The sequence below is a fragment of the Takifugu flavidus genome, chromosome 20 (genome assembly GCF_003711565.1).
Source record: "Takifugu flavidus isolate HTHZ2018 chromosome 20, ASM371156v2, whole genome shotgun sequence".
Classification (NCBI taxonomy): Eukaryota; Metazoa; Chordata; class Actinopteri; order Tetraodontiformes; family Tetraodontidae; genus Takifugu; species Takifugu flavidus.
In genome coordinates this window covers 6152892-6178263 of record NC_079539.1, presented here as the reverse complement: position 1 = coordinate 6178263, position 25372 = coordinate 6152892, and the positions used below count along the sequence as shown (strand labels likewise).

The 25372-nt window shown below is 42.0% G+C and overlaps 4 protein-coding genes across 4 annotated transcripts; 3 read left to right on the top strand and 1 right to left on the bottom strand.

Moving 5' to 3' along the window:
• Positions 1-2775: 2775 nt before the first annotated feature.
• On the top strand, positions 2776-4522 carry LOC130517586 (myosin heavy chain, clone 203-like). The gene has a single exon (XM_057019564.1). It carries the CDS (start codon positions 2815-2817, stop codon positions 4117-4119), a length of 1305 nt encoding a protein of 434 aa, XP_056875544.1. The 5' UTR covers positions 2776-2814; the 3' UTR covers positions 4120-4522.
• Positions 4523-10731: 6209 nt separating this feature from the next.
• On the top strand, positions 10732-13145 carry LOC130517625 (early endosome antigen 1-like). The gene is made up of 3 exons (XM_057019628.1): positions 10732-11816; positions 12767-12773; positions 13068-13145. Exons 1-3 carry the CDS (start codon positions 10732-10734, stop codon positions 13143-13145), a joined length of 1170 nt encoding a protein of 389 aa, XP_056875608.1.
• Positions 13146-16671: 3526 nt separating this feature from the next.
• On the top strand, positions 16672-20257 carry cdc37l1 (cell division cycle 37-like 1). The gene is made up of 7 exons (XM_057019084.1): positions 16672-16848; positions 17586-17897; positions 18009-18102; positions 18264-18379; positions 18675-18797; positions 19054-19227; positions 19464-20257. The coding sequence occupies exons 1-7, from the start codon at positions 16747-16749 to the stop codon at positions 19575-19577; spliced, it is 1035 nt and encodes a 344-aa protein (XP_056875064.1). The 5' UTR covers positions 16672-16746; the 3' UTR covers positions 19578-20257.
• A 250-nt stretch (positions 20258-20507) lies between these two features.
• Positions 20508-23838, bottom strand: ak3 (adenylate kinase 3). Its single transcript, XM_057019085.1, has 5 exons — positions 23499-23838; positions 22578-22697; positions 21821-21993; positions 21568-21686; positions 20508-21455 (listed from the first exon to the last, which is right to left on the bottom strand). The coding sequence occupies exons 1-5, from the start codon at positions 23644-23646 to the stop codon at positions 21344-21346; spliced, it is 672 nt and encodes a 223-aa protein (XP_056875065.1). The 5' UTR covers positions 23647-23838; the 3' UTR covers positions 20508-21343.
• Between the last annotated feature and the right edge of the window lie 1534 nt (positions 23839-25372).

Below are 25372 nucleotides of genomic sequence, written 5' to 3'. Positions count from 1 at the left end.
CTCCAAGTTTTCTTTTTCTCCGCTTGCTTTAACTGAAGTTGGAGCTTTTGTGTGTGCCGTTCCATCTCCCCTATAGTGTTCATGTATGTGGAACGTTCCTTTTCATATTTTCCCTCTACGCATTTGTTGTTTACCATTGCTTCTATTATTTGGACTTGAAGCTCTTCTACCTTTTTTGTCATGATATTATTTTGGCAGTTAGTGTGGTCCAAGTCTTCTTTTCTTTGTTTACATTTGAACTTTTCCTTCTGGTACTTCCCCTCTAGGTGCTTATTTTCTTTCTTAACTTCCTTCAACAAAATCTGTAGTTCATCCACTTTAACTGTCATTGTTTCATTTTTGCAGTTTGCTCGTTGCAGCTCCTCTTTTATTTGTGTGAATTTAGATCTTTCCTGGGAAAGGGTTGCTTCCATAGATTCAAACTTGTGCTTTGTTTGTTTTAATTCGGTGACCAGGAAAGTGATTCGGTTTTCGTGTCTTTCTTGGAGCTTAAGCAAACGTTCCCTCTCCCTCTTCAAAGTTGGCATGTCCATGACCTCGGTCCTTTTAAAATTGTATGCCCTCTGTTTGATGACCGTTGAATGACTTCCAGTTTCCTGAACAGAATCCATGATTTTCAGGTTATGCAATCCTGTTTCTAAAGTGTTTATTTTCTCATCAATGTTTTTCTGAAGAAGGGATATGTCTGCATTATCTTTAATTTGTTTTGTTTCATCGCAGAATTTGAAAAGGTGTGTGTCAGGTGAGGCGTCTTTTTTATGAGCAAAATAATGAAAATGTTTTTCAAAGAAATGCTTAAGGTGACCGGTGGTAACTTTGTATTCACTATAGAGAGATTTAAGTTCTGAAAGGGTATGTACCAGCTCAACACAAGTTTTAGCATCCATTGCTGAAATTTTATTTGTCAAAATTGAACTTCCTTGGAGCTTAATTTTTAAACACTTGCATTATACCAACATATAACTACAGCATTAAAATAAATAATGCTAATATATCAAAGTATAAAACATCAAGTATTAATACAGTATATATATATATATATATATATATATATATATATATATATATATATATATATATATATATGAGAGAGAGACAAATTATTAGCCTGTTTGGCTTTTTTGATTTTTCAATTAATCTACAAACTTGAATTTAACATGGGTCAATACAAAGCTATGTAAAAGAGGCCAATTCCCATCAGTAGCTCATAATTAACAAGTCAACAAAGAATGATCATTTCTCTTTGTGTGATTGTGTCGTGAAAAAAGAAGGGAAGATAATTTATTTCAGTTTTCAAGATTTGTAGTTTTTTCTCAGGCAGAAAGGAAACATGCAAAAGGAACAAGTTCTTTGAATTCAATGTGTGAAGGAATGCAAAAGTGTCAGCTCTCACCTGCCTTAATATACCTCTTTAAATTTGCTTTGAATGTTTGTATGCTTTGATCTTTTGGTTTAAACATGGCCACCAAACAACACTGTGCCTTTTTAAAAGTAGTGCTTAAAAAAAACTCAAAACAGTACCACATACGGATAAGCAAGTTGTTTTGTTGAAATTAGTCCAGCATTTTAAATGATTTTATATGATGGCAGAGAAAACTATTGAAGAGCTGAAGAAACTATTTCTGGTCATTTCAAAGCAATACCAGGAATACAAAAAGGTTGTTGCTCAGTTAAAACATGTTCTCAATGAACGAGGTAACACAATTATGAAAAACAAATTGGAAATATTTTCTTTAAGAAAAGATGGTTACAGTGGACCACCTGAAGATGAAGAGTTTTTCAAGATTTGCCATACTATTCAAATGAGATTGTTGGAATCACATACAGAGGCCTACTACAAGGAGTTTAACTCTTTTGAACAAAATATTGAGAAAAAATTTAGGATGATGGACACAGAGCTGGAGCGCCTGCAAAGAATAGGTATTCTTTGGGATGAGAAAAAACACCCTGTCAGGAACATGTCCAAAATAATTAAGAAGAAGGAAGTGGAAATAACGGCTTTAAAGCAGGAGATGTGTCAGTTGTTCAAACAAAAACAACAAGATCGAATACTGATCACTACACTTCAACAGGAATCAAAACCAACAACTGAAAAGATTTTGTTGCTAAAGCAGACCTACGAGAAGGAAAGGTCTATACGCAGACAAATATTTGAACAACTGCGCCAGGCTAAGGGTGACTGTAGAGACCTTGATGCTAAATTAAAGACAGCATTGGAAGAAAACAATAGTTTACAAGAAAAATATCAGAAAGAAAGCAGTTTACACAAAACTACAAAAGTCAACATGAAACGACTTCAAGGTGGATTTCAGCAAATGGTTCAGGAGAAAAATTGTCTACAAAGCATGTATGAAAAGGATATGATTAAATGCCAACTGATGAAAGAGGCCTCGGACAAAACCATAGAACAGCTTGAAATTCAGTTAAAAGAAACAGTAAAAAAACATATATGTCTCGAAAAGAACTATGAGGAGGAAAAGTCTTCACACAATAATACAAAAGAAACTTTGAACAAAGGCATAAAAGACCTTCAAGGTCAGTTACATGTATTAGTAAAAGAACATAACTGTCTAGAAAAGAACTATGCGAAGGAAAAGTGTTCACACAAAAATACAAAGAAGCTCTGAACCAAGTCATAGAAGAGCAAGAAAGTAACATTTCCTCTACAAGAAAAGAGCTGGAGCAGACAAAGAAAGAACTGGACCGTATGAATTCAGTAATGACCGGATGGCTAAAAATGAAGAAAAGCTACAAATTCAGTTACAGAATACATTGAAAGAGAAAAAAATATTAGAGGAGAACTACAAGCAAGAAATGATTCAACACAATGATGAAAAACAAGAGTTGGAGCAGAGCATCGAGAAGATTCAATTACAATTGAAACAGGCAAATGACCAACACAAGGTCATGTGTAATACAATAGACAAACTAGAAGTTAACCTTCAACAGGGCAAAGAAAAGATAATTTCTTTAGAGGAGAAATATCTGAAGGAAGTGAATGCTCATGAAATGACAAGAGGGAATCTGAGCCAAACCATAGAAGAGCTTCAAGTTAAATTCAACCAAGAAATAGAGGAGAAGCAAGAGCTTGAAGGGAAATATGAGAATGAAAAATCTTTACATGAGGAAACACAGGAGCAGCTAGTTCAGGCCAATCAGCAGAACAAAGAACTGGAATTCCAATTACAGCAAGCAGTTGTAGAGAATATGTGGACAAATGAAAACTATCAGGAAGAGAGGTCTGCACATAAACATACAAAAGAACAACTGAACCACTTTGAGGAGTTTTATGAGAAGGAAAAGACTGAGCACAGAATTACCAGAGAAGAGCTGGAACAGTGCATAGAAAAGGCAAAAGAGCTACATATTAGGGTCAAAGAGGTAGAAGAAGGCAATTTGCTTTTAGAGGAGAGCTACCAAAAGGAAAAGTCTGACTTAAAAAGCATGACTGATAAAGCAGAAGAACTTCTAGTTCTCTTAAGGGATACAATGGAAAAGAATAAAACCCTAGAAATGAACTGGAAACAGGAAAGCTCTTATAATAAAAGTATAAGGAAAGAGCTGGAGGAGGTCCAGGACCAGAAAAGAGTCATAAATGAGAGAATACAACAATTAGAAGATCAATTACAGGGGGCTGCTGAAGAGAATGAACAAATTCAGGAGAAGCACGTGACAGAAATGTCAACGCTCCGACTCCAACTCCAACACACATTGGAAGCCTCGGATCAGGCCATGTCTGAAAATAAACTTATGGAAGAAAAGCTGAAGCAGATTGAACAACTCGGGGGTAAAGAGCAAACCAATCAAGATCAGATCCAGTCTCAAGAAAAACAATTTGTTAAGGCTCTCCAAGCATGTATGTCTGTGATCTCGGACACCAAAAAGTTAAAAAAAAGAATCGTCGCTATGAAAAAATGCTATCTAGAAAATGAACATGCGCAGATCAGTGAGATGGTTGAGCAAGTGTTTTTAACTGAAAACAAAGATCTCTCAATAAGGTTACAAGGTTGTCAAAACCTTTTGAAAGTGAATTCAGATACAATCAGCAGACTGGAGCAACAGCTTTCTGCCACAGTTCAGCAATGTGATGAGAGAGAAAAGAAATATGTCCAATTATAAACAGCCACATTGTAAAGGAGCACCAGCTAAAGAAAGAAGTTGAAAAAACTTTGTTGAAGCTTGAAAGGATATCAACACCAATTACGAAGCGGGTCAGCTCTTGGTGGCACGAGAATGTCCTGAAGAAACGCACCTTGAAGAAGAAAAGTGCTAAACCTTTATCCAGAAGACTGGCGACTTCCCAGAAGTAGCTAAATGGCCTAATAAGAAGACAAGTTACACATTGGAAGACTTGGATCAGGCCATGTCTGAAAATAAAATGATGGAAGAAAAGCTGAAGCAGATTGAACAACTCGGGGGTAAAGAGCAAACCAATCAAGATCAGATCCAGTCTCAAGAAAAACAATTTGTTAAGGATCTCCAAGCATGTATGTCTGTGATCTCGGACACCAAAAAGTTAAAATAAAAAGAACCGTCACTATGAAATGATGCTATCTAGAAAATGAACATGCGCAGATCAGTGAGATGGTTGAGCAAGTGTATTTAACTGAAAACAAAGATCTCTCAATGAGGTTACAAGGTTGTCAAAACCTTTTGTAAAGTGAATTCAGATACAATCAGCAGACTGGAGCTACAGCTTTCTGCCACAGTTCAACAATGTGATGAGAGAGAAAAGAAATATGTCCAATTAATAAACAGCCCCATTGTAAAGGAGCACCCCTAAAGAAAGAAGTTGAAAAAACTTTGTTGAAGCTTGAAAGGATATCAACACCAATTACTAAGTGGGTCAGCTCTTGGTGGCACGAGAATGCCCTGAAGAAACGCACCTTGAAGAAGAAAGAAGTGCTAAACAACATTGCTGTCACATCACCCCTCTCCCCCCGTAACACCTCCGGCAGCTCTCTCCTCACACCACGCCACCTCCCTCCACCCCCTGCCAGATCGACCCTCCCAGTCCAACCCCCGTCCTCACCCACCAGGAGTCACACCTCGCCTCTCCATTACAGCTGATCAGGTGAGGAAGGAGCTGAGGAGGACCAAGACAAGGAAAGCTACTGGCCCTGATGGCATCAACTCCAGACTACTCAAGGACTGTGCAGATCAACTCTGTGGAGTACTCCTGCACATCTTCAACCTGAGCCTCAGTCTGGAGAGAGTTCCACTACTGTGGAAAACATCATGTGTGGTTCCGGTTCCTAAGACTGCGCACGCCAGGGAGCCCAACCACTTCAGGCCAGTGGCTTTAACCTCTCACCTGATGAAGACCATGGAGAGGATCGTTCTCACCCACCTCCGACAGCTGGTGGACAGCAAGATGGCCCTCTACAGTTTGCATATTGACTTGGCATTGGTGTGGATGACGCGGTCATCTACCTGCTGCACCGGTCACTCTCACACCTAGAGAGCACCGGGAGCACTGTGAGAGTCATGTTCTTTGACTTCTCCAGTGCCTTCAACACAATCCAGCCATCACTGCTGAGAGGGAAGATGGAGGGAGCCGGAGTCGACTGTCACCTGGCTGCCTGGACCACCGACTACCTCACCAACAGACTACAGTACGTGAGGCTCCGTGACTGTGAGTCCGACGTGGTAGTCTGCAGCACGGGGGCCCCACAGGGTACAGTTCTACACATCGGACTTCAGCCACAACTCGGACAGCTTCCACCTCCAGAAGTTCTCCGATGATACAGCCATCGTTGGACGTGTGTCTGAGGGGAACGAACTGGAGTACAGGGAGGTCATCACCAACTTTGTCGCCTGGTGTGAACTGAACCATTTGCGCATCAACGCCAGCAAGACAAAGGAGGTGGTGATCGACTTCAGTAGGAAGGCTTCTCACATTGCACCCGTGAACATCCAGGGTTTGGACATTGAGATCGCGGAGGAGTACAAATACCTGGGTGTTCATCTCAACAATAAACTGGACTGGACTCGTACACAGACGCCCTGTACAAGAAGGGCCAAAGTCGTCTTCATCTGTTGAGGAGACTGAGGTCCTTTGGAGTGTGCAGGTCACTGCTTCGGACTTTTTATGACTCTGTGGTGGCATCGGTGATCTTCTACACTGTGGTCTGCTGGAGCTGTGGAAGCTCAGAGAGGGACAGGAAGAGACTCAACAAGCTGGTCAGACGGGCTGGCTCAGTCCTGGACTGCTCTCTAGACTCCATTGAGGAGGTGGGTGAGAGGAGGATGTTGGCCAAGCTGACATCAATTATGGACACCCCCTCTCACCCCCTACACGAGACTGTGGGGGCCTTAAGCAGCTCCTTCAGCAGCAGACTGTTACACCCACGGTGTAAAAAGGAACGTTACCGCAGGTCATTCAAGCCAACTGCCGTCAGATTGTTCAACATGCACAACACTTAATTGTAGCACAAATAACCCAGGGTTGGCATATTTGCACTAACTAATCATAACTACCTCTGGAATGTCTTATTTGCACATCTCATCTCATGCGCCTTATTTTTTTTTGTCTTCACACTGTCCAAAACTCCTGTACATAATTTTTTAAATAATTTCTGTATATACTGTACAATGTACTGTACATAGCAATGTACATAACATAAGAGTCTTTATTTTTATTTTTTATTTTAGTACTTTTGTGTATTGTACACCACGGGCTACCGCTGTAACGTGCAATTTCCCCGATGTGGGATCAATAAAGTCTTTTATCCTTATCCTTTATCCTTAAACCTTTATCCAGAAGACTGGCGACTTCCCAGAAGTAGTTAAATGGCCTAATAAGAAGACAAGTTACACATTGGAAGACTTGGATCAGGCCATGTCTGAAAATAAAATTATGGAAGAAAAGCTGAAGGAGATTGAACAACTCGGGGGTAAAGAGCAAACCAATCAAGATCAGATCCAGTCTCAAGAAAAACAATTTGTTAAGGATCTCCAAGCATGTATGTCTGTGATCTCGGACACCAAATTTAAAAAAAAAAAGAAAGAACCATCACTATGAAAAGATGCTATCTAGAAAATAAACATGCACAGATCAGTGAGATGGTTGAGCAAGTGTATTTAACTGAAAACAAAGATCTCTCAATGAGGTTACAAGGTTGTAAAAACCTTTTGTAAAGTGAATTCAGATACAATCAGCAGACTAGAGCTACAGCTTTCTGCCACAGTTCAGCAATGTGATGAGAGAGAAAAGAAATATGTCCAATTAATAAACAGCCACATTGTAAAGGAGCACCAGCTAAAGAAAGAAGTTGAAAAAACTTTGAAGCTTGAAAGGATATCAGCACCAATTACGAAGCGGGTCAGCTCTTGGTGGCACAAGAATGTCCTGAAGAAATGCACCCTGAAGAAGAAAGAAGTGCTAAACCTTTATCCAGAAGACTGGTGACTTCCCAGAAGTAGTTAAATGGCCTAATAAGAAGACAAGTTACACATTGGAAGCCTTGGATCAGGCCATGTCTGAAAATAAAATTATGGAAGAAAAGCTGAAGCAGATTGAACAACTCGGGGGTAAAGAGCAAACCAATAAAGCTCAGATCCAGTCTCAAGAAAAACAATTTGTTAAGGATCTCCAAGCATGTATGTCTGTGATCTCGGACACCAAATTTAAAAAAAAAAAGAAAGAACCATCACTATGAAAAGATGCTATCTAGAAAATAAACATGCACAGATCAGTGAGATGGTTGAGCAAGTGTTTTTAACTGAAAACAAAGATCTCTCAATGAGGTTACAAGGTTGTAAAAACCTTTTGTAAAGTGAATTCAGATACAATCAGCAGACTGGAGCAACAGCTTTCTGCCACAGTTCAACAATGTGATGAGAGAGAAAAGAAATATGTCCAATTAATAAACAGCCCCATTGTAAAGGAGCACCAGCTAAAGAAAGAAGTTGAAAAAACTTTGTTGAAGCTTGAAAGGATATCAGCACCAATTACGAAGCGGGTCAGCTCTTGGTGGCACAAGAATGTCCTGAAGAAACGCACCTTAAAGAAGAAAGAAGTGCTAAACCTTTATCCAGAAGACTGGTGACTTCCCAGAAGTAGCTAAATGGCCTAATAAGAAGACAAGTTACACATTGGAAGCCTCGGATCAGGCCATGTCTGAAAATAAAATTATGGAGGAAAAGCTGAAGGAGATTGAACAACTCGGGGGTAAAGAGCAAACCAATCAAGATCAGATCCAGTCTCAAGAAAAACAATTTGTTAAGGATCTCCAAGCATGTATGTCTGTGATCTCGGACACCAAATTTAAAAAAAAAAAGAAAGAACCATCACTATGAAAAGATGCTATCTAGAAAATAAACATGCACAGATCAGTGAGATGGTTGAGCAAGTGTTTTTAACTGAAAACAAAGATCTCTCAATGAGGTTACAAGGTTGTCAAAACCTTTTGTAAAGTGAATTCAGATACAATCAGCAGACTAGAGCTACAGCTTTCTGCCACAGTTCAACAATGTGATGAGAGAGAAAAGAAATATGTCCAATTAATAAACAGCCACATTGTAAAGGAGCACCAGCTAAAGAAAGAAGTTGAAAAAACTTTGAAGCTTGAAAGGATATCAGCACCAATTACGAAGCGGGTCAGCTCTTGGTGGCACGAGAATGTCCTGAAGAAATGCACCCTGAAGAAGAAAGAAGTGCTAAACCTTTATCCAGAAGACTGGCGACTTCCCAGAAGTAGCTAAATGGCCTAATAAGAAGACAAGTTACACATTGGAAGACTTGGATCAGGCCATGTCTGAAAATAAAATGATGGAAGAAAAGCTGAAGCAGATTGAACAACTCGGGGGTAAAGAGCAAACCAATCAAGATCAGATCCAGTCTTAAGAAAAACAATTTGTTAAGGCTCTCCAAGCATGTATGTCTGTGATCTCGGACACCAAAAAGTTAAAAAAAAGAATCGTCGCTATGAAAAAATGCTATCTAGAAAATGAACATGCGCAGATCAGTGAGATGGTTGAGCAAGTGTATTTAACTGAAAACAAAGATCTCTCAATGAGGTTACAAGGTTGTCAAAACCTTTTGAAAGTGAATTCAGATAATATGCGGCTGAAAATGGCAATCGAGCAATCTTAGTGTTTTCGCTTTATGAGGAGGCGTCATCTCTCCATACGCGCAAGGACAACTGTTGCCCAGCGGCTGCCCGCGGACTACCAGGAGAGGGTGGCCATCTTCCGCACCTACTGCCGCGACAAGATAACCGTGCGCAGCCACATCACCAACATGGATGAGATCCCTCTGACTTTTAACATCCCTTTGACCCACAAAGTGGCGAAAAAGGGACCGGCACGGTGGCGATACGCACAACGGGGCACGAGAAGTCGTCGTTCACCGTGGTTCTCGGTTGCCACGGAAACAGACAGAGCGCTGAAAGACGGAAGGCGAACACTCCTTCACAAAGACTATGAGGCAGCGGCGGGCAAGTTATGCCACAATATGCGGGTGGATTGTAGACGCACAGGCTATGATACCGTCTTCATGTATTGTAAGAGCTTTCACAAAATCAACGCTGAACCGGAACCGGTCAGTGAGTCCGATTCAGATGATTAAGAAGAGGAATTCCCATCAATAGCTCATAATTAAAAAGTCAAAAAAGAATGATAATTTCTCTTTGTGTGATTGTGTCGTGAACAAAGGGAAGATAATTTATTTCAGTTTTCAAGATTTGTAGTTTTTTCTCAGGCAGAAAGGAAACATGCAAAAGGAACAAGTTCTTTGAATTCAATGTGTGAAGGAATGCAAAAGTGTCAGCTCTCACCTGCCTTAATATACCTCTTTAAATTTGCTTTGAAGGTTTGTATGCTTTGATCTTTTGGTTTAAACATGGCCACCAAACAACACTGAGCCTTTTTAAAAGTAGTGCTTAAAAAAAACTCAAAACAGTACCACATACGGATAAGCAAGTTGTTTTGTTGAAATTAGTTCAGCATTTTAAATGATTTTATATGATGGCAGAGAAAACTATTGAAGAGCTGAAGAAACTATTTCTGGTCATTTCAAAGCAATACCAGGAATACAAAAAGGTTGTTGCTCAGTTAAAACATGTTCTCAATGAACGAGGTAACACAATTATGAAAAACAAATTGGAAATATTTTCTTTAAGAAAAGATGGTTACAGTGGACCACCTGAAGATGAAGAGTTTTTCAAGATTTGCCATACTATTCAAATGAGATTGTTGGAATCACATACAGAGGCCTACTACAAGGACTTTAACTCTTTTGAACAAAATATTGAGAAAAAATTTAGGATGATGGACACAGAGCTGGAGCGCCTGCAAAGAATAGGTATTCTTTGGGATGAGAAAAAACACCCTGTCAGGAACATGTCCAAAATAATTAAGAAGAAGGAAGTGGAAATAACGGCTTTAAAGCAGGAGATGTGTCAGTTGTTCAAACAAAAACAACAAGATCGAATACTGATCACTACACTTCAACAGGAATCAAAACCAACAACTGAAAAGATTTTGTTGCTAAAGCAGACCTACGAGAAGGAAAGGTCTATACGCAGACAAATATTTGAACAACTGCGCCAGGCTAAGGGTGACTGTAGAGACCTTGATGCTAAATTAAAGACAGCATTGGAAGAAAACAATAGTTTACAAGAAAAATATCAGAAAGAAAGCAGTTTACACAAAACTACAAAAGTCAACATGAAACGACTTCAAGGTGGATTTCAGCAAATGGTTCAGGAGAAAAATTGTCTACAAAGCATGTATGAAAAGGATATGATTAAATGCCAACTGATGAAAGAGGCCTCGGACAAAACCATAGAACAGCTTGAAATTCAGTTAAAAGAAACAGTAAAAAAACATATATGTCTCGAAAAGAACTATGAGGAGGAAAAGTCTTCACACAATAATACAAAAGAAACTTTGAACAAAGGCATAAAAGACCTTCAAGGTCAGTTACATGTATTAGTAAAAGAACATAACTGTCTAGAAAAGAACTATGCGAAGGAAAAGTGTTCACACAAAAATACAAAAGAAGCCCTGAACCAAGTCATAGAAGAGCAAGAAAGTAACATTTCCTCTACAAGAAAAGAGCTGGAGCAGACAAAGAAAGAACTGGACCGTATGAATTCAGTAAATGACCGGATGGCTAAAAATGAAGAAAAGCTACAAATTCAGTTACAGAATACATTGAAAGAGAAAAAAATATTAGAGGAGAACTACAAGCAAGAAATGATTCAACACAATGATGAAAAACAAGAGTTGGAGCAGAGCATCGAGAAGATTCAATTACAATTGAAACAGGCAAATGACCAACACAAGGTCATGTGTAATACAATAGACAAACTAGAAGTTAACCTTCAACAGGGCAAAGAAAAGATAATTTCTTTAGAGGAGAAATATCTGAAGGAAGTGAATGCTCATGAAATGACAAGAGGGAATCTGAGCCAAACCATAGAAGAGCTTCAAGTTAAATTCAACCAAGAAATAGAGGAGAAGCAAGAGCTTGAAGGGAAATATGAGAATGAAAAATCTTTACATGAGGAAACACAGGAGCAGCTAGTTCAGGCCAATCAGCAGAACAAAGAACTGGAATTCCAATTACAGCAAGCAGTTGTAGAGAATATGTGGACAAATGAAAACTATCAGGAAGAGAGGTCTGCACATAAACATACAAAAGAACAACTGAACCACTTTGAGGAGTTTTATGAGAAGGAAAAGACTGAGCACAGAATTACCAGAGAAGAGCTGGAACAGTGCATAGAAAAGGCAAAAGAGCTACATATTAGGGTCAAAGAGGTAGAAGAAGGCAATTTGCTTTTAGAGGAGAGCTACCAAAAGGAAAAGTCTGACTTAAAAAGCATGACTGATAAAGCAGAAGAACTTCTAGTTCTCTTAAGGGATACAATGGAAAAGAATAAAACCCTAGAAATGAACTGGAAACAGGAAAGCTCTTATAATAAAAGTATAAGGAAAGAGCTGGAGGAGGTCCAGGACCAGAAAAGAGTCATAAATGAGAGAATACAACAATTAGAAGATCAATTACAGGGGGCTGCTGAAGAGAATGAACAAATTCAGGAGAAGCACGTGACAGAAATGTCAACGCTCCGACTCCAACTCCAACACACATTGGAAGACTTGGATCAGGCCATGTCTGAAAATAAAATGATGGAAGAAAAGCTGAAGCAGATTGAACAACTCGGGGGTAAAGAGCAAACCAATCAAGATCAGATCCAGTCTCAAGAAAAACAATTTGTTAAGGATCTCCAAGCATGTATGTCTGTGATCTCGGACACCAAAAAGTTAAAATAAAAAGAACCGTCGCTATGAAAAGATGCTATCTAGAAAATGAACATGCGCAGATCAGTGAGATGGTTGAGCAAGTGTTTTTAACTGAAAACAAAGATCTCTCAATGAGGTTACAAGGTTGTCAAAACCTTTTGTAAAGTGAATTCAGATACAATCAGCAGACTGGAGCTACAGCTTTCTGCCACAGTTCAACAATGTGATGAGAGAGAAAAGAAATATGTCCAATTAATAAACAGCCCCATTGTAAAGGAGCACCAGCTAAAGAAAGAAGTTGAAAAAACTTTGTTGAAGCTTGAAAGGATATCAACACCAATTACGAAGCGGGTCAGCTCTTGGTGGCACGAGAATGTCCTGAAGAAACGCACCTTGAAGAAGAAAGAAGTGCTAAACCTTTATCCAGAAGACTGGCGACTTCCCAAAAGTAGCTAAATGGCCTAATAAGAAGACAAGGTAAATTGTTACGTGACTTTCCTTTTGATATGTTCAGTTCTCAAGTAAGAAATACATTGTTTCTGTCTTGTGGTTTGAACTGTTATTCAACCTTGCTGCTAACAAGTATCTTCAGATTCAATTGTACAAATGTAGTGTTTAGCTTACAGAATCAGTATGAGTTGTTTGAAACATCCCTTGTGCCAGTAGATGGTACGCACTCACATGAGGTATACCTTGTTGTGAAAGGGGGAGATACGTATGACCTTGGAAAGATTTTCTGAACACATCATCAGCAGTATGCCCTTTGACTCATTAGGTGTTTCGGCCTTTTAAATACTGGACACCCTTCTCAAAAGGTGGCCAGCTACAGGCTGAAAAAAAGCCTGAAACTTGTGTCCCTAGCCCAGTCATACGTCAACCTGGTCACACAGTAGGCAGGAGCAAAACGGAGTGAAACCAGCTTCAGCCGTTTGCCAATGATTGGCATGGGATAACCCATGGGGCTCTGCAAGGCAGGGGCGTCCAACTCCCTTAACCAGCACCTGCGCTGGCCGCATACCTGGAATATTTTATATTGATCCATGAGCCCAGCAAGGGTCCTTCCGTTTGATCCATATCCACTGACTGCTTCTTTCAGCCGCTTCAGAGACTGATCTTATCGTCCTGCTGCAGGGCCTGCTCACAGACGCCAAGATCCTTTAGCAGCTTGATAAAGGAAGAAGCCACAAACCCTCTGCATCCGACTTCAACTGGATAGACTCTTGGATTCCATCCTCGCCGTTGTGCCTCTGCAGCCAGCTCTGTGTAGCGCAATTTCTTGTGCTCGTAGGCCTCTTCTGCTGAACTCTCCCAAGGAACTGTAAGTTCTATGATGTATACAGACTTCAGCAAAGAAGACCAAAGGACCAAGTCTGGCCTAAGGGTTGTGGCTGCGATCTCCAGTGGAAACGTTAACTGCTGGCCAATATCAACAAGCATCTTCCAGTCCCGACCCATGGCTAACTGTCCTTCATATATTCACCCAAAGTTTTTGAAATGTTGACAGTACCTCCAGCACCATCTCATAAGTTTGCCGCACATGAAAATAATTTCAAATAGTCACCAAAGTCACACCTCTAGCACTCATAATTCAATTACGAAGAGGGACATTGCATCTGTCTAAAATGTTGCACAGAAGGGGATGCAAGTTGTACCAAAGAGGACCACTGTTCCTCTGGTGCAAACTGTAATCTTGCCTACAGGTACCAAAAAGGCTAGGGCCAGCTGTTTGGGTAGCAACATAAACATCTTCCAGAAAGAGTAGGTATCTTGCAAAAAGGGTTTATTCAGTGTACTCGGAAATAATACTAAATATGTACAGGAAACTGAGGGTCCTATTTCTGCAAGCTGTCAGCTGGACTCTCCTCCTTTACTAATTAAAACAAATTAAAAGCTTATTTGAAATGAGCACCATACTGATTTTTTTCCAAATGTAACAGTCTCTTTTGTTTTTATGTGTAACAAGAAACTTTAATCTCCAGTCTCATTTTTTGTTTTATTATATAGAAACAAGAAGCAACTTATTAACCCACTCATCAGCACATTTGAATATAAATACTAGCCACATCTTCTCTGCAATATATTTTGGCCATTAGTGGCCTCATAATTCACTAATCATCACCAAATGCATCATTAACCCACCATTAACAAACATGTATTTGATTTGAACTGCCCAGGTGTTACATGTCGCATCTTCACTGTTAGCGCTGTTGCCCACGGTTCTTGCAAACTTTGTACAAAGTGACAATTTCCCACTAAATTGCTTTAGTAAGGGCGAAATGCAGCCCTTGGGCACCCAGTGGTGCTTGTGAAGGGAAAAAAGGGAACAGTGGAGGTTGTGCATTGACTATTGATGTCCTGTGCAGTGATGATCAAAGACTTTCAGCCTATGGGTCTGAAGAACTCTCCGAGCACATTTCAGCGCATAATGGTGCTCATCATGATGATATACTGCTTTACAGCGGTACACTCGCAGACCACCTCCTTCTGAGGGAAATCTTTCCAGCATCCAGCTGGCAGGACTGATGTTACAGTTCAGGGAATTGCAAGGGAGCCTCTTCCTGGGCCACGTGGTGTCCAGGGATGGTCTCCATCCAGACCCACAAAACACTGATACGTTAAGGGTCTCTGCTCCTATTATAGAGGGTTTGTGCATGATTTCTCATGGTATGTTGCACCAGTGAGCCAGCTGGCAGGGAAGAATGTGACCTTTGAGTGGTCAGCAGAATACAAGGCAGCATTCACCTACCTCAAGGAAGTTCTTACGTCCTCTCCTGTGGTTACACTACCTGACTGTGCACTTCTTTTTAAAGATGTACATCGATGCCTCTAAAGTGGCCACCGACCCTTCCGAACTTATCCAGTCCATCCTATTCCTTGTTCAGCCTGAGGAGTGGGGGCAGTGGTCACTCACTCGGTTCGGAAATGGGCTGAGAAGCCAAGGGTTCTTGGTTTAAGTCCCAGTGTTATGGTTTACTTCGAATAGGATACGAATGCAAACAGGAAACAGCCAACTCAGTCTCAAAAGGGTTTATTTTAAACGAAAGAAGTCTCAAACACTAGGAGGAAAAATCCACTCAGCACAGGGAAAAGATCCTGCACAATTCTTCACAAAAGGAGGGAGACATGGTGACCCTGAGAGTGAAGCACAAAACTGTTGGAACAGGAGCCCGGGCCTTAAATAGCCGGTTGATTGGTAATTGACAGCAGGTGTGGCTGTCACCAGTGCCAGCAGTAGGAAAGAGGCTCCATCACACCCCCTGGAGGCAGAACAGGAAAAACACACCAAAGAAATCCAAAACAAACACCCAGGACCCTGACACAAAGTGCAGGCAAAACATGGAAGGTGTTCTGGTAGTTAGATAAGGTGCCGAAACACCTTCAGAGCTACCCTTGAGCAAGGCACCAAACCCATAAGTGCTCATTTGATGGCCCTACACTGACCTGGCGACTCATCCAGGTGTGCACCCACCCCGAAAGAGATCAAGTGGTTAAGAAGACGAGGCGAGACTAAGCAGCCAGCTACTCTTTGAAACGAGCTCCACTGCTTTCAGCTCAGCTGAGCTGCACACCCAGTTGAAGGATCCTGCACTAGGTGCTATAAGGCAACTGGCGGTAGTGATCAGGGGTACATATGGTGCACACTAGGACATTGAGGTACTTCCTTTGTTTAGTATCGCCTACAGGGTCAGGTGATCACTCTAAATAGTGTAGAGTGTCACACTACTGCCCTAATGGGACGGGAATCATTGGCATTGCATCTCGACTGCTTGCGCTCCAGGCAAAGCAGCTCACAACTCTAAAGAGGGTATGGATGATGGCTTTACTGTGTAGCACAGAAAGCCCCTACAGCTTTACATTACCATCGCAAAATGTATCGATTTTCTGTCGACTGCCCTCTTAATCTTGGCTGCTATAACATTGTAAAACAGTATGCAGCATTAGTCATACTATTCTCTTTTGTGATCCCACAGGTGTTGGATTAGGATTTTCGCTCCTGTTGTTTACGGCACCAAAATAACCCAAGTGGGTCATTTTGACTGACTGCCATTTTCTAAATGTAGCAGATGATGATTTTGTCTTCTCCAACAGCTCAGAATCTGTATGATAAGGTATTACTCTGTCACTGAAGACCGAGAGTCAATTCGATCAGCTATGACCGACTGAGTAAAAACATTTTTAGGACTGTCCGATCGTGTCTTCAATCAGACCTTGGGACAGGACTGTCAATAACTGATTCACCATGGTTGCTGCACCTTGTACCACTGACACAGTGTAGATCTTTATCCGCATAGAAGTGCTTCAGGACAGCTCAGACCTAAAAAAGCAGCTTTCAAGCTTGCAGCTGGATATGATTGCAGGACATGACAACAGTCAGCAGGGGGCAGCATCGCACCACTGGTAATATTTCATTCCTAACCCCAAATAATAGAAGTAGACGTTAGCATTAGCTAGCGGGTCCTGCGTAAGCAGAAGCAGCCTGGTACTGTGGCAGAAATGGCGTGGCTAGGCAACAAATCAACAGTTTCCACAGAAGATTCTGACAGTAAGACCACTTCAACAACACAAGGTTTTACTGGTGTTTATCCTCACCAAAAGGTAATAAGTCCGCATAATGCGCAAAGCTTTTTTTTCCATCACTGGTACTATTATTGTTTTCCTTGAGCTAACTCTCGAAACCTATGAGGGATTAATTGAAATGAATTCATGCAGAGTGTTTATGGCTTGTTCTGGTCCTCGGGACGTCCTTTTAGCTACTACATCCACAACCATTGTAACAACGTTTTAGCACTTAGCTTTGAACAACTGCACACTTGCTGGTAAAGGCGTATTTGGCCGTATGCTACCAAATCTCGGATTGCACAGTATATCTACACGGCACTTTAATGTATGGTCTATACTGTGTCCAGAACATTGTGTGTCACTGTTCTATCATACTCACCACCATATTACTGTAACCTGCGGCGCCATGACGAGACGAAACCTCTAAAAAATGACTGCAATTGTTTTTTAACTTAGCAAACCTGAGGGTGGCAGCAGACGTGGTTATTGTTAGTTTGAGAGTCAAGAAACAACTGGAAACTTATTTTAGACGCCTCGCTGTCTACTCTGTAAGCTCGGATGTGCTGCATTTAGCAGGGCACAGAAGGAGCAGAACACTTGATGCTACTGCATTAGAACCCATCCTCTTTATTACCACTCACCCCGTCGACTGATTTATGCAACGTTAACAACCCTGAGAAAGTAATGAGCAGCCATGTAGGTGTGTGCACCTGTGTAGGGGCCAGGCTACATGCTTTTGTTGAACTGAAGAATTGTTTTCTTTTCATCCACAGTCCTCACACCCGTCTCCATCACCACCACCATCATCATCATCATCATTGACATTGTGCCAGAGCCAGCAGCATTGTTTGAAAGCGTCTGTCATCTCCAGCTGGAGACTAGCAGAGGCTCAGGATCAGCTGTGTTCTCTGGGTGTCCACAGCTCAGAATCTTTGGAACAGGAACAAGCTCGGACTCTGGCCTGCCCTACAGAGCTGTTGAGCACAGAGGAGGAGTGGCGTCGCAAGGAGAACATGCTCGGGGCTCCTGCAGGGCACCACAGTCCTGTTCTTGGATCTGTCAGAAGTTGGGACGTTTTTGACCGAGTACACTTGCACTTGTTTCCTTCAAGTTTTTGTCAACATGTGATATCTGAATTGTTTGAAAGATATCTGTTATTCTTTGTCTTTTAACATTCTCTGTTTACTTTCACCCAGAGCATCATCAATGCACAAAATCAGAAAGTAGAAATTGATTGGAGCAAGTGCAAGAGCTCTATTCAAAATCACGAGCAAGAGCTGAAGCATTTTGGTGAGTGAGAAGCAAAAGAACCTCGTGCAGTTTGGTTCAGTGTCAGCTGTATGAATGCAATAGTTCTGACATTGAAAGTGTTGCTCATTAGAGTAATGATGTACTTGCACCATCCTTCCTTCACGACTTGAGTCGCGTCGATCTCGTGTGTTCTTTGTCAGGTATGTTGCGGAGGTGGGATGATAGTCAGCGATTCTTGGCAGACATGCCTCAGCTCATCTGTGAGGAAACGGCCAACTATTTGATTTTGTGGTGCATAAAGCTCCAACAGGAGGGGGTATGTTCTGAGTGAAGGCGCTGGTGTGGCTTCTGCGCTGTCTGTAGTTCATCTCAACTGTAATTTATTCATAAAAGAGGCGACGCTTTAGGCATGTTGACACATCTTTTGCAACAACCTCATTATTATTTAGATGGTTCTAAGTTCAAACAGGTTATTTTAAAGTGCTTTTTTCTGTTTCCTCCCTGATATCAAGTACAGTCAGGTCTGCCCATCATGCCCCCGTGATATATAACACGTTTTATAACAAGTGTTTGTGGAAAAAGAACAATTTTTTTGTTTTTCTGTCTTGTAGAAAGAAGCTCTGATGAAACAGGTGGCCCACCAGGCTGTGGTCATGCAGTTCATCCTGGAGGTGGCCTCACACTCTCAGCAGGACCCACGAGGCTGCTTCCGACAGTTCTTCCACAAAGCCAAGGTGAGCCAGCACATCGGGGGGGTGGAGGATTAACACTGCTGTCACGTCTTGGGGGTCCAATAACACCTTAAGTCTCCAGTCTAAACCAGTAATATGAGATCAGTGGTGCTGAACTGCCTAATATTTGTTTGTTTAATCCAAAGTAAGTACCTTTCTCAGGATTGTAGTTTAATTAGAAAAGTGTCAGTATTGGTGGGAAAGGACACGTGTTGTTCAGCTGCTCAGGATTCTTTTGGGTGGATTTTTGGTTGTGCAGGATGGACAAGACATTTACTTAGAAGTCTTCCATGCAGAGGTGGAGGCCTTCATACAAAGAGTGAAAGAACATGCAGCGCAGCATGAAAGCACTCATGACGACAGTCCGGAACACCACCAGCTGTCCATCAAATGCAGCCTTGTCCCCAACGACGTCCCGGTTACTTTACCTCCAGTAAGTGCTGCTCAGAATGATTCCCTGCACACTGTTAAAATAAATACACACACTCTGGGATTTAATTAAATCTCAGCTAATTAGCTACTCATTTACAGTGGCGATCAGCACATGCTGTTCCCTACAACGATCCTCTGAGTTGGATGAACATCAGTGCCTGTCAGCTTCCCAAGAATAAAGACTCAAATGTTTTATCGTGCCAAAGGCCTCACCCATGCTCTGAACCTCTCTCACAGGCGGAGCATCCCATGATGCGTTTCATTGAGACCGGACTATGGACAAGCACGGGGACGTGCACACAGGAGGACACAACAGAAGTGGATGACACTCAGATGATGGAGACGTCCTAGGGACTGATGATCCGCCCCCCTCGGCTGCTTTGGGAAGAATTATCAGAACTACTCGCAGACAAAACGGACAAGAGCCGGGAATAAATGTGACATCAGCCCGTCAGCGGGGAAGATGCTGGACATTAAAGGACGGCAGTTGTTTCTTGCTCTCAAAATTAATCTACATATGCTATCTATATAAAATCTAATATATTTAAAACGAGAGGCACAAATAGAAACATTACAAATTCCAGACAACATAATGAATCCTAAAAACCTGGATCTGATTGTTCCTTCCTTGTCTCTTGAACTTCACTTGATGGAGCACGCGATGGTCAAAGATCAGGTGAAGGTGGATTATTCTGGGGGAAAAGACCAACTTCCATCATGGTCAAGTAAAAGACGGAAGTTTCGGGCTCAGGCTTTGAGAACAAACCTCCAGATGGACTCGCAGGGCGCCGCTCCAGTCAGACTCCTCGGCTTTACTTGGATAACAACCATGAACGTCGGAAGTGGAGAAATCCTTGGTTCTTCTCCATGTTCCCCCATTTGTTTCGGAAGGATTCTTTTTGAAATAGTATCCTTTGTGTTGCCTGGAGGAACTCTGGAGGCTTTAAGAGCACTAGACTTTTTTATTTTTAGAGTTTAATAGTGTTTGTTTGCCAAGTTACTGAGAAATAAAATACTTGTTGGTCCACACAGCTTCAGATTGTGAGTGTAAGTGTGACGTCCTCGGAGCTGATGATCGTGCGAGTCTTTGCTGAAGATCGAGGGATTAAAATCAAAATGGGGATCAAACGCTACAGTTGGCGCTCGGCAAAATGTTGAGGTTCAAGTTATTAAACTGGAATTTGGGTTCTCTCTTTTTTTTTAAGCTTTGCTGAAACAAGGAAACAATTCAGACTGCAAATAAAAAGCTGGTGGTTTTCAAAGCACAATGGAGAAGCAGAGTTGGTTTCCTTTTGTTCCTTTTATCAGCATACAATCAACAAGACTACAGCACAAAAGATTAAATTAGTCTTTAAGAACTCACAGAACCACCCAAGAGGAGGAGAAGGCACATTCACAGGACAAGAATGACAATTGTTGCATCACGTTTTCAGATAATCACTGAGCTGTCTATCAGTGGAATATTTGACTGAGTGCATAGTTAAAATAGAATAAAATAAAAAGCTCCAAAGGCCTTTAGATTTACATTCAACATAAGCTTGATCAGCTTTTAATCCTTTTTCACTTTGTGGTCCTATTAAAACAGGTAGAAACAAAAACTTTCCCCAAAGCAACATGTGTCTCACACTGTCAGGCGCTTTGGACAAAAGTGACTTAAATGACTAAAATGTAAATGTAAAATGCTACATCTGTGATCGCAAACAGGCACATTTCCCTTTACAGCAGTTACTGACTGCACAACACAGTCGATGCCATCCTACGAACACACCAGAGCTCTTCCTCCGAGGCTCCTGCCCTATTTAAGTTTTTGCTAAAGGATCTGAAGCTTTTGTGTGCTACCAAGAGCAGAAAGAAAAGAAATTCATTCAAATTAAAACCCAAAACGACTCCTGTGCTTCGTTAAAGCACGTCACGATGCTACGAACACTATTTAAAATCACTGTGGAAACCGATTGTGATGTAATAAAACCTAAACCCGCCCTTCTGAATGATCAGAACATGTTGATTTGCAGATGGAACTCTTCTTTCACAGAAAGCAGCACGTGACAAATCAAGGTTCCCTGCTCAGTTGTCCTCACCAAACCCAAACCTTCACCTGGCCTTCCTGATCCGCCCGTCTAAGCCACCCCCTGTTGGATGGAGGGGAATTTCTTGTGGAGGAATGCCTCGACGTGGGGCCAGATCTTGTTGGTTTCTGTCCCAGAGAACGTCTGGAGCACACCTTTACACCTGGTGGAGAAAACAGCAGGACGCCGTGCGTTAAAGGGACAGTTCACCCGAAAATAAAACTTTCTAATCATCACTATATTAAAAACAGAAGCTGTGTGTTTCCTGATCTTACCTGTAGAACTCCAAGACCGGCTCCGTCTGCGTTTCGTAGGATCTCAGCCGCCGTGTGACCGTCTCTGGAGAGTCATCGTCCCTCTGGACCAGAGGCTCCCCTGTGACATCGTCCAATCCCTGCAATACACGAGGACTAATTCAGCGGGGAAAGTGCCCGTAGCTTTTAGCCACCTGTGTTAAAGGGTTTTAGGGGGGTTTTGCTCCGACGGGAGAGTTGGAGGTGTATTAGTGTGTTCCTGTTCTCCACTCACAGGGACTTTAGGCGGGTTAAAATCTATGTTGTAAACTCTGCCGCTGGGAAGGTGAGTCCAGCGGGACGTCAGCCTCTCTTTGATGGTCTGGAAAGGAACATTGAGGTTCAGGACCGAGTCCACGCTGTAGGCATCCTCCAGAGCTTCGGCCTGCGATACCGTCCGAGGGAAACCTGACGGACAAATGTGGAGGCAACGCAGAGGAAACAAGTCGTAGAATTAAAGTATGAGAAGCATTCACACCTCGGCTTAGAGATAAACACAAATCCTTCCAAAACAGCACCATAAGGGCCGGTTCCACATCAAAATCTGATAATTAAACACAATTATGAATTCATATCTGCTAGCACTTTGTGCTGCTGTAAAAGCTTCATCATTTCAGCGACGCCTCATTCTGCCGCCACTGTAGTTTGTCTGCACGGCGTTTTCATGCCTGTCTGCTCTCATCTGTCTGTTTTACAGTGGAAAACTGTTCCACAGCTCTTGTTTACATTCCTCAGCCCCGTGCACGCGGCCACTTTCCTGTCGAATGTCACCGAGCCGTCTCCCGCAGTCGTTTCAATCCACCTTTATCTATTTAGCCTCTGATCCAACAAAATTGTGTGTAGGTGCTTCAGTCATCAGTCAGCTTCAATCTGTGATTGGATTATGCTGAATACACACTGGTCAATTCGATTACACTCACACTCTTTCTTTGATCTATTACAATAAACTGTTACACCGTAAACGCCAACTCGTTGGTGTGAGAAGGACCCACCATCGAGGAGCCAGCTGCTGTTCTCCAGAGCTCTCAGGTCTTTCAGGATGAGACGAGAGATGACATCATCAGGAACCAACTGACCCTGGTCAATACAGGACTTCATCAACAGACCCAGTTCTGGCAGAAACAGAGAAAAATGTGTTTGAGGGGGAAGAAACAGACAAAAACCCACAAATAATGATGTGCTCCGGAACAAAAGTAAAGGTTCGTTTTTATGCAGAGGCTACTTGCATCAGCACCAAGAAGAGATCAAAGTTGTGTGCAGCTCAATATGTATATATATATTATATTTTTATATATATATATATATATCCAGAAAATAACGAGAAACATGTCATTTAGAGCTTAATAATGAAGACGTAATCTGCTTTTAGGGTGAGGCAGACTCCAAAAACCACACGCATGCACACAGATTAGAATATGAATTTGCTGGCCAGCCTTGTAAAGATCGTTAAACTGGATGGTTAAACTGGTTTTAGACTTTGAAGTGGTTTGAAAGACAAACTGCCTTTCAGGTCCAAAAGGCTTCTGGACAGAAACGTCGTGAGAATCTATCAGTTTGACCTGAAACTCTACAAACTGGTGCAGCTCCTCTGAGATCTTCTGCCTTGTTTTGACACCCTTATCTTAATCTAAGGTGATATGGAGGAGAAATGGCCTGTAGCCAAAGTTCAGGTAATGTTGGGTTCAAGTGTTTAAACCTTAAACATTAACCAACGGCTTCTGAATCACACACGTTTCCTGCCACTTTAACCCGTTCCTCTGTCAAAACCCGATAAGGAGTCAAACTGGAGGAGTGGCCCTCTTATCTCAGGGCTCCACATTCTTTCCCACCAACTTCTGCTCCGTTTCCAACAGAAAATCGTCTTTCTGATCAGATCACAACCCAATCGGGTTTAATCCGAGAATCAGTCTTACCCGTTTTGGCGTTGATGTTTGCTCTCAAAATGTCCCCGCTGGAAATGTGTTTCAGCAGAAAACTTTTGATAATACGCGCAGACACGGTTCCCTTGCCCGATCCCGGCGGACCCATAATAATCACACGGAAGATCTTGTGGAGAGACATCACTGCACGCTTCTTCTTTGGAGGTTTCTAATGCCAGGCTGCTTATTTAAGGTGCGGAGGAGAAAATCATTCCTGGATGCGCAACTGGATCAGGTTCCACTTTCTTATCCAAGAAGTGTGCAACGTTGCACAACGTGGGGGTGGCTTGTGCAGCCCGTCGACGCTCACCCAGCCTTCACTTCACTTCCTTCCGTGCTGCAGAAAGACAAACGAGGAAGAGGAGGTGCAAAGGAGGAGAGGAGGAGGGGGGGATGCTCCAATGTCGGTCAAAGCAGGGGTGGGTGGATTCAGAGCTAAACAAAGCTTCATTCTCCGACTCTTCACGGTTTACGTTCTGCTTTTATTGTATAACAGGGTTATGTAATTGTTCTAGAGCTGATTAATCCCTTCTGAGCCCGGACCTGCAGAGAGAATCTGCACAAGCAGCGATTCATCCGCTCTGCCAAATAGTTCACATATGGTTGGGATTTCAATAAAAGTAACACTTGTTGCTGAGGATAGCGGGATAACATTCATGGAATCCTCTTCATTCTTCTACCTAGGCCCAAATGAAAATAAGTGATATACCATGGGGGAGATTCCGGGGGGTGGGGTGAAACTGTGGCCTTTTGACTCCCCTCTGACCGTTTCAAGATGACCTCCTGCTGATATGCATGTTTGTACTTCAGACGGCTGTCTTCAGCACTGGCCGGGTCGCAGCCAATTCACGCCTTTTCTACACGTATCACGAGGGCTCAGTGTTTGAACCGTCCACAACAGGAAGGCGGACGTGCGCTCGCGACTCACCCGTCACAGTCGGCCAGTCGGAGGCACAAGCTGTTTTCAGATGTACAGAAGCAGAGAAGATTCTAACAGACAGTGAGAGAGTCAAATTTATAAAAAATAAACAGTCACAAATTGTCCACAGTGACACCATAGTGATTCAAATTTACAATGTTTACACAAAGCATTGTGACAGCAAACATATCATGGTTAGACGGAAGAGACATAAAATGGGCCAATTCAAACAACACAGCCTTTGTAATATGATTTTACTAGTATTCCGAAGGGTTTTTCCCTTTCTTTTTGATAAGCTGCAGTGAATTCTAAAGCACCACCACCAACCCCGGTTGTGTGATAGTAGAGCTCTGAATCCTTGTCCTCCATTAGAATTCCAAATGTGATGTCTCTGTTGGAGGGGGAGGGGGGGGGACTCTGGGCTCCAGCCAAACATGCACATCGTTCCAAAAGATCTTCCTGAAGGTGGAAAATAAGTGATCCGTGCATGGATAAGACCGCTTTGGTCTTCTATGCTGAGTCTTTGACTGCGGGACAAATAGATCATTGAAGCGAAGCTCTTTTGCTTTAGGAGCTGGAGATGGTTTTCAAAAGTTAGTGTGTAACTGTTTAAGCAGGAATTCCTGCTAAACTGTAAGGGATGTAGATGTTTATGCAAAGAGCCCCACTTGAGAATTTCTGTCTCTCAATGGTCAAAGAGGGAGAACTGGGGCCAAATAGAGAAATATATTTTTAACCAAGAGAAGAGAAGCTGTTGGGATTCTTTTAATATTTTTGTATTGTGTTGATTACGGTTGCACTGGGAATTTAATTTGACACAGAGGTCGTCAAGGGGTAAGAATCTGCCAGTTTCAGCAAATAGATGAGTGACAGACAAATATAAACTTACTGAAGGATCAGGATCCATTTTTAGAAAAGCTGAATCTATAGTTCTATAGAAACATGGTGG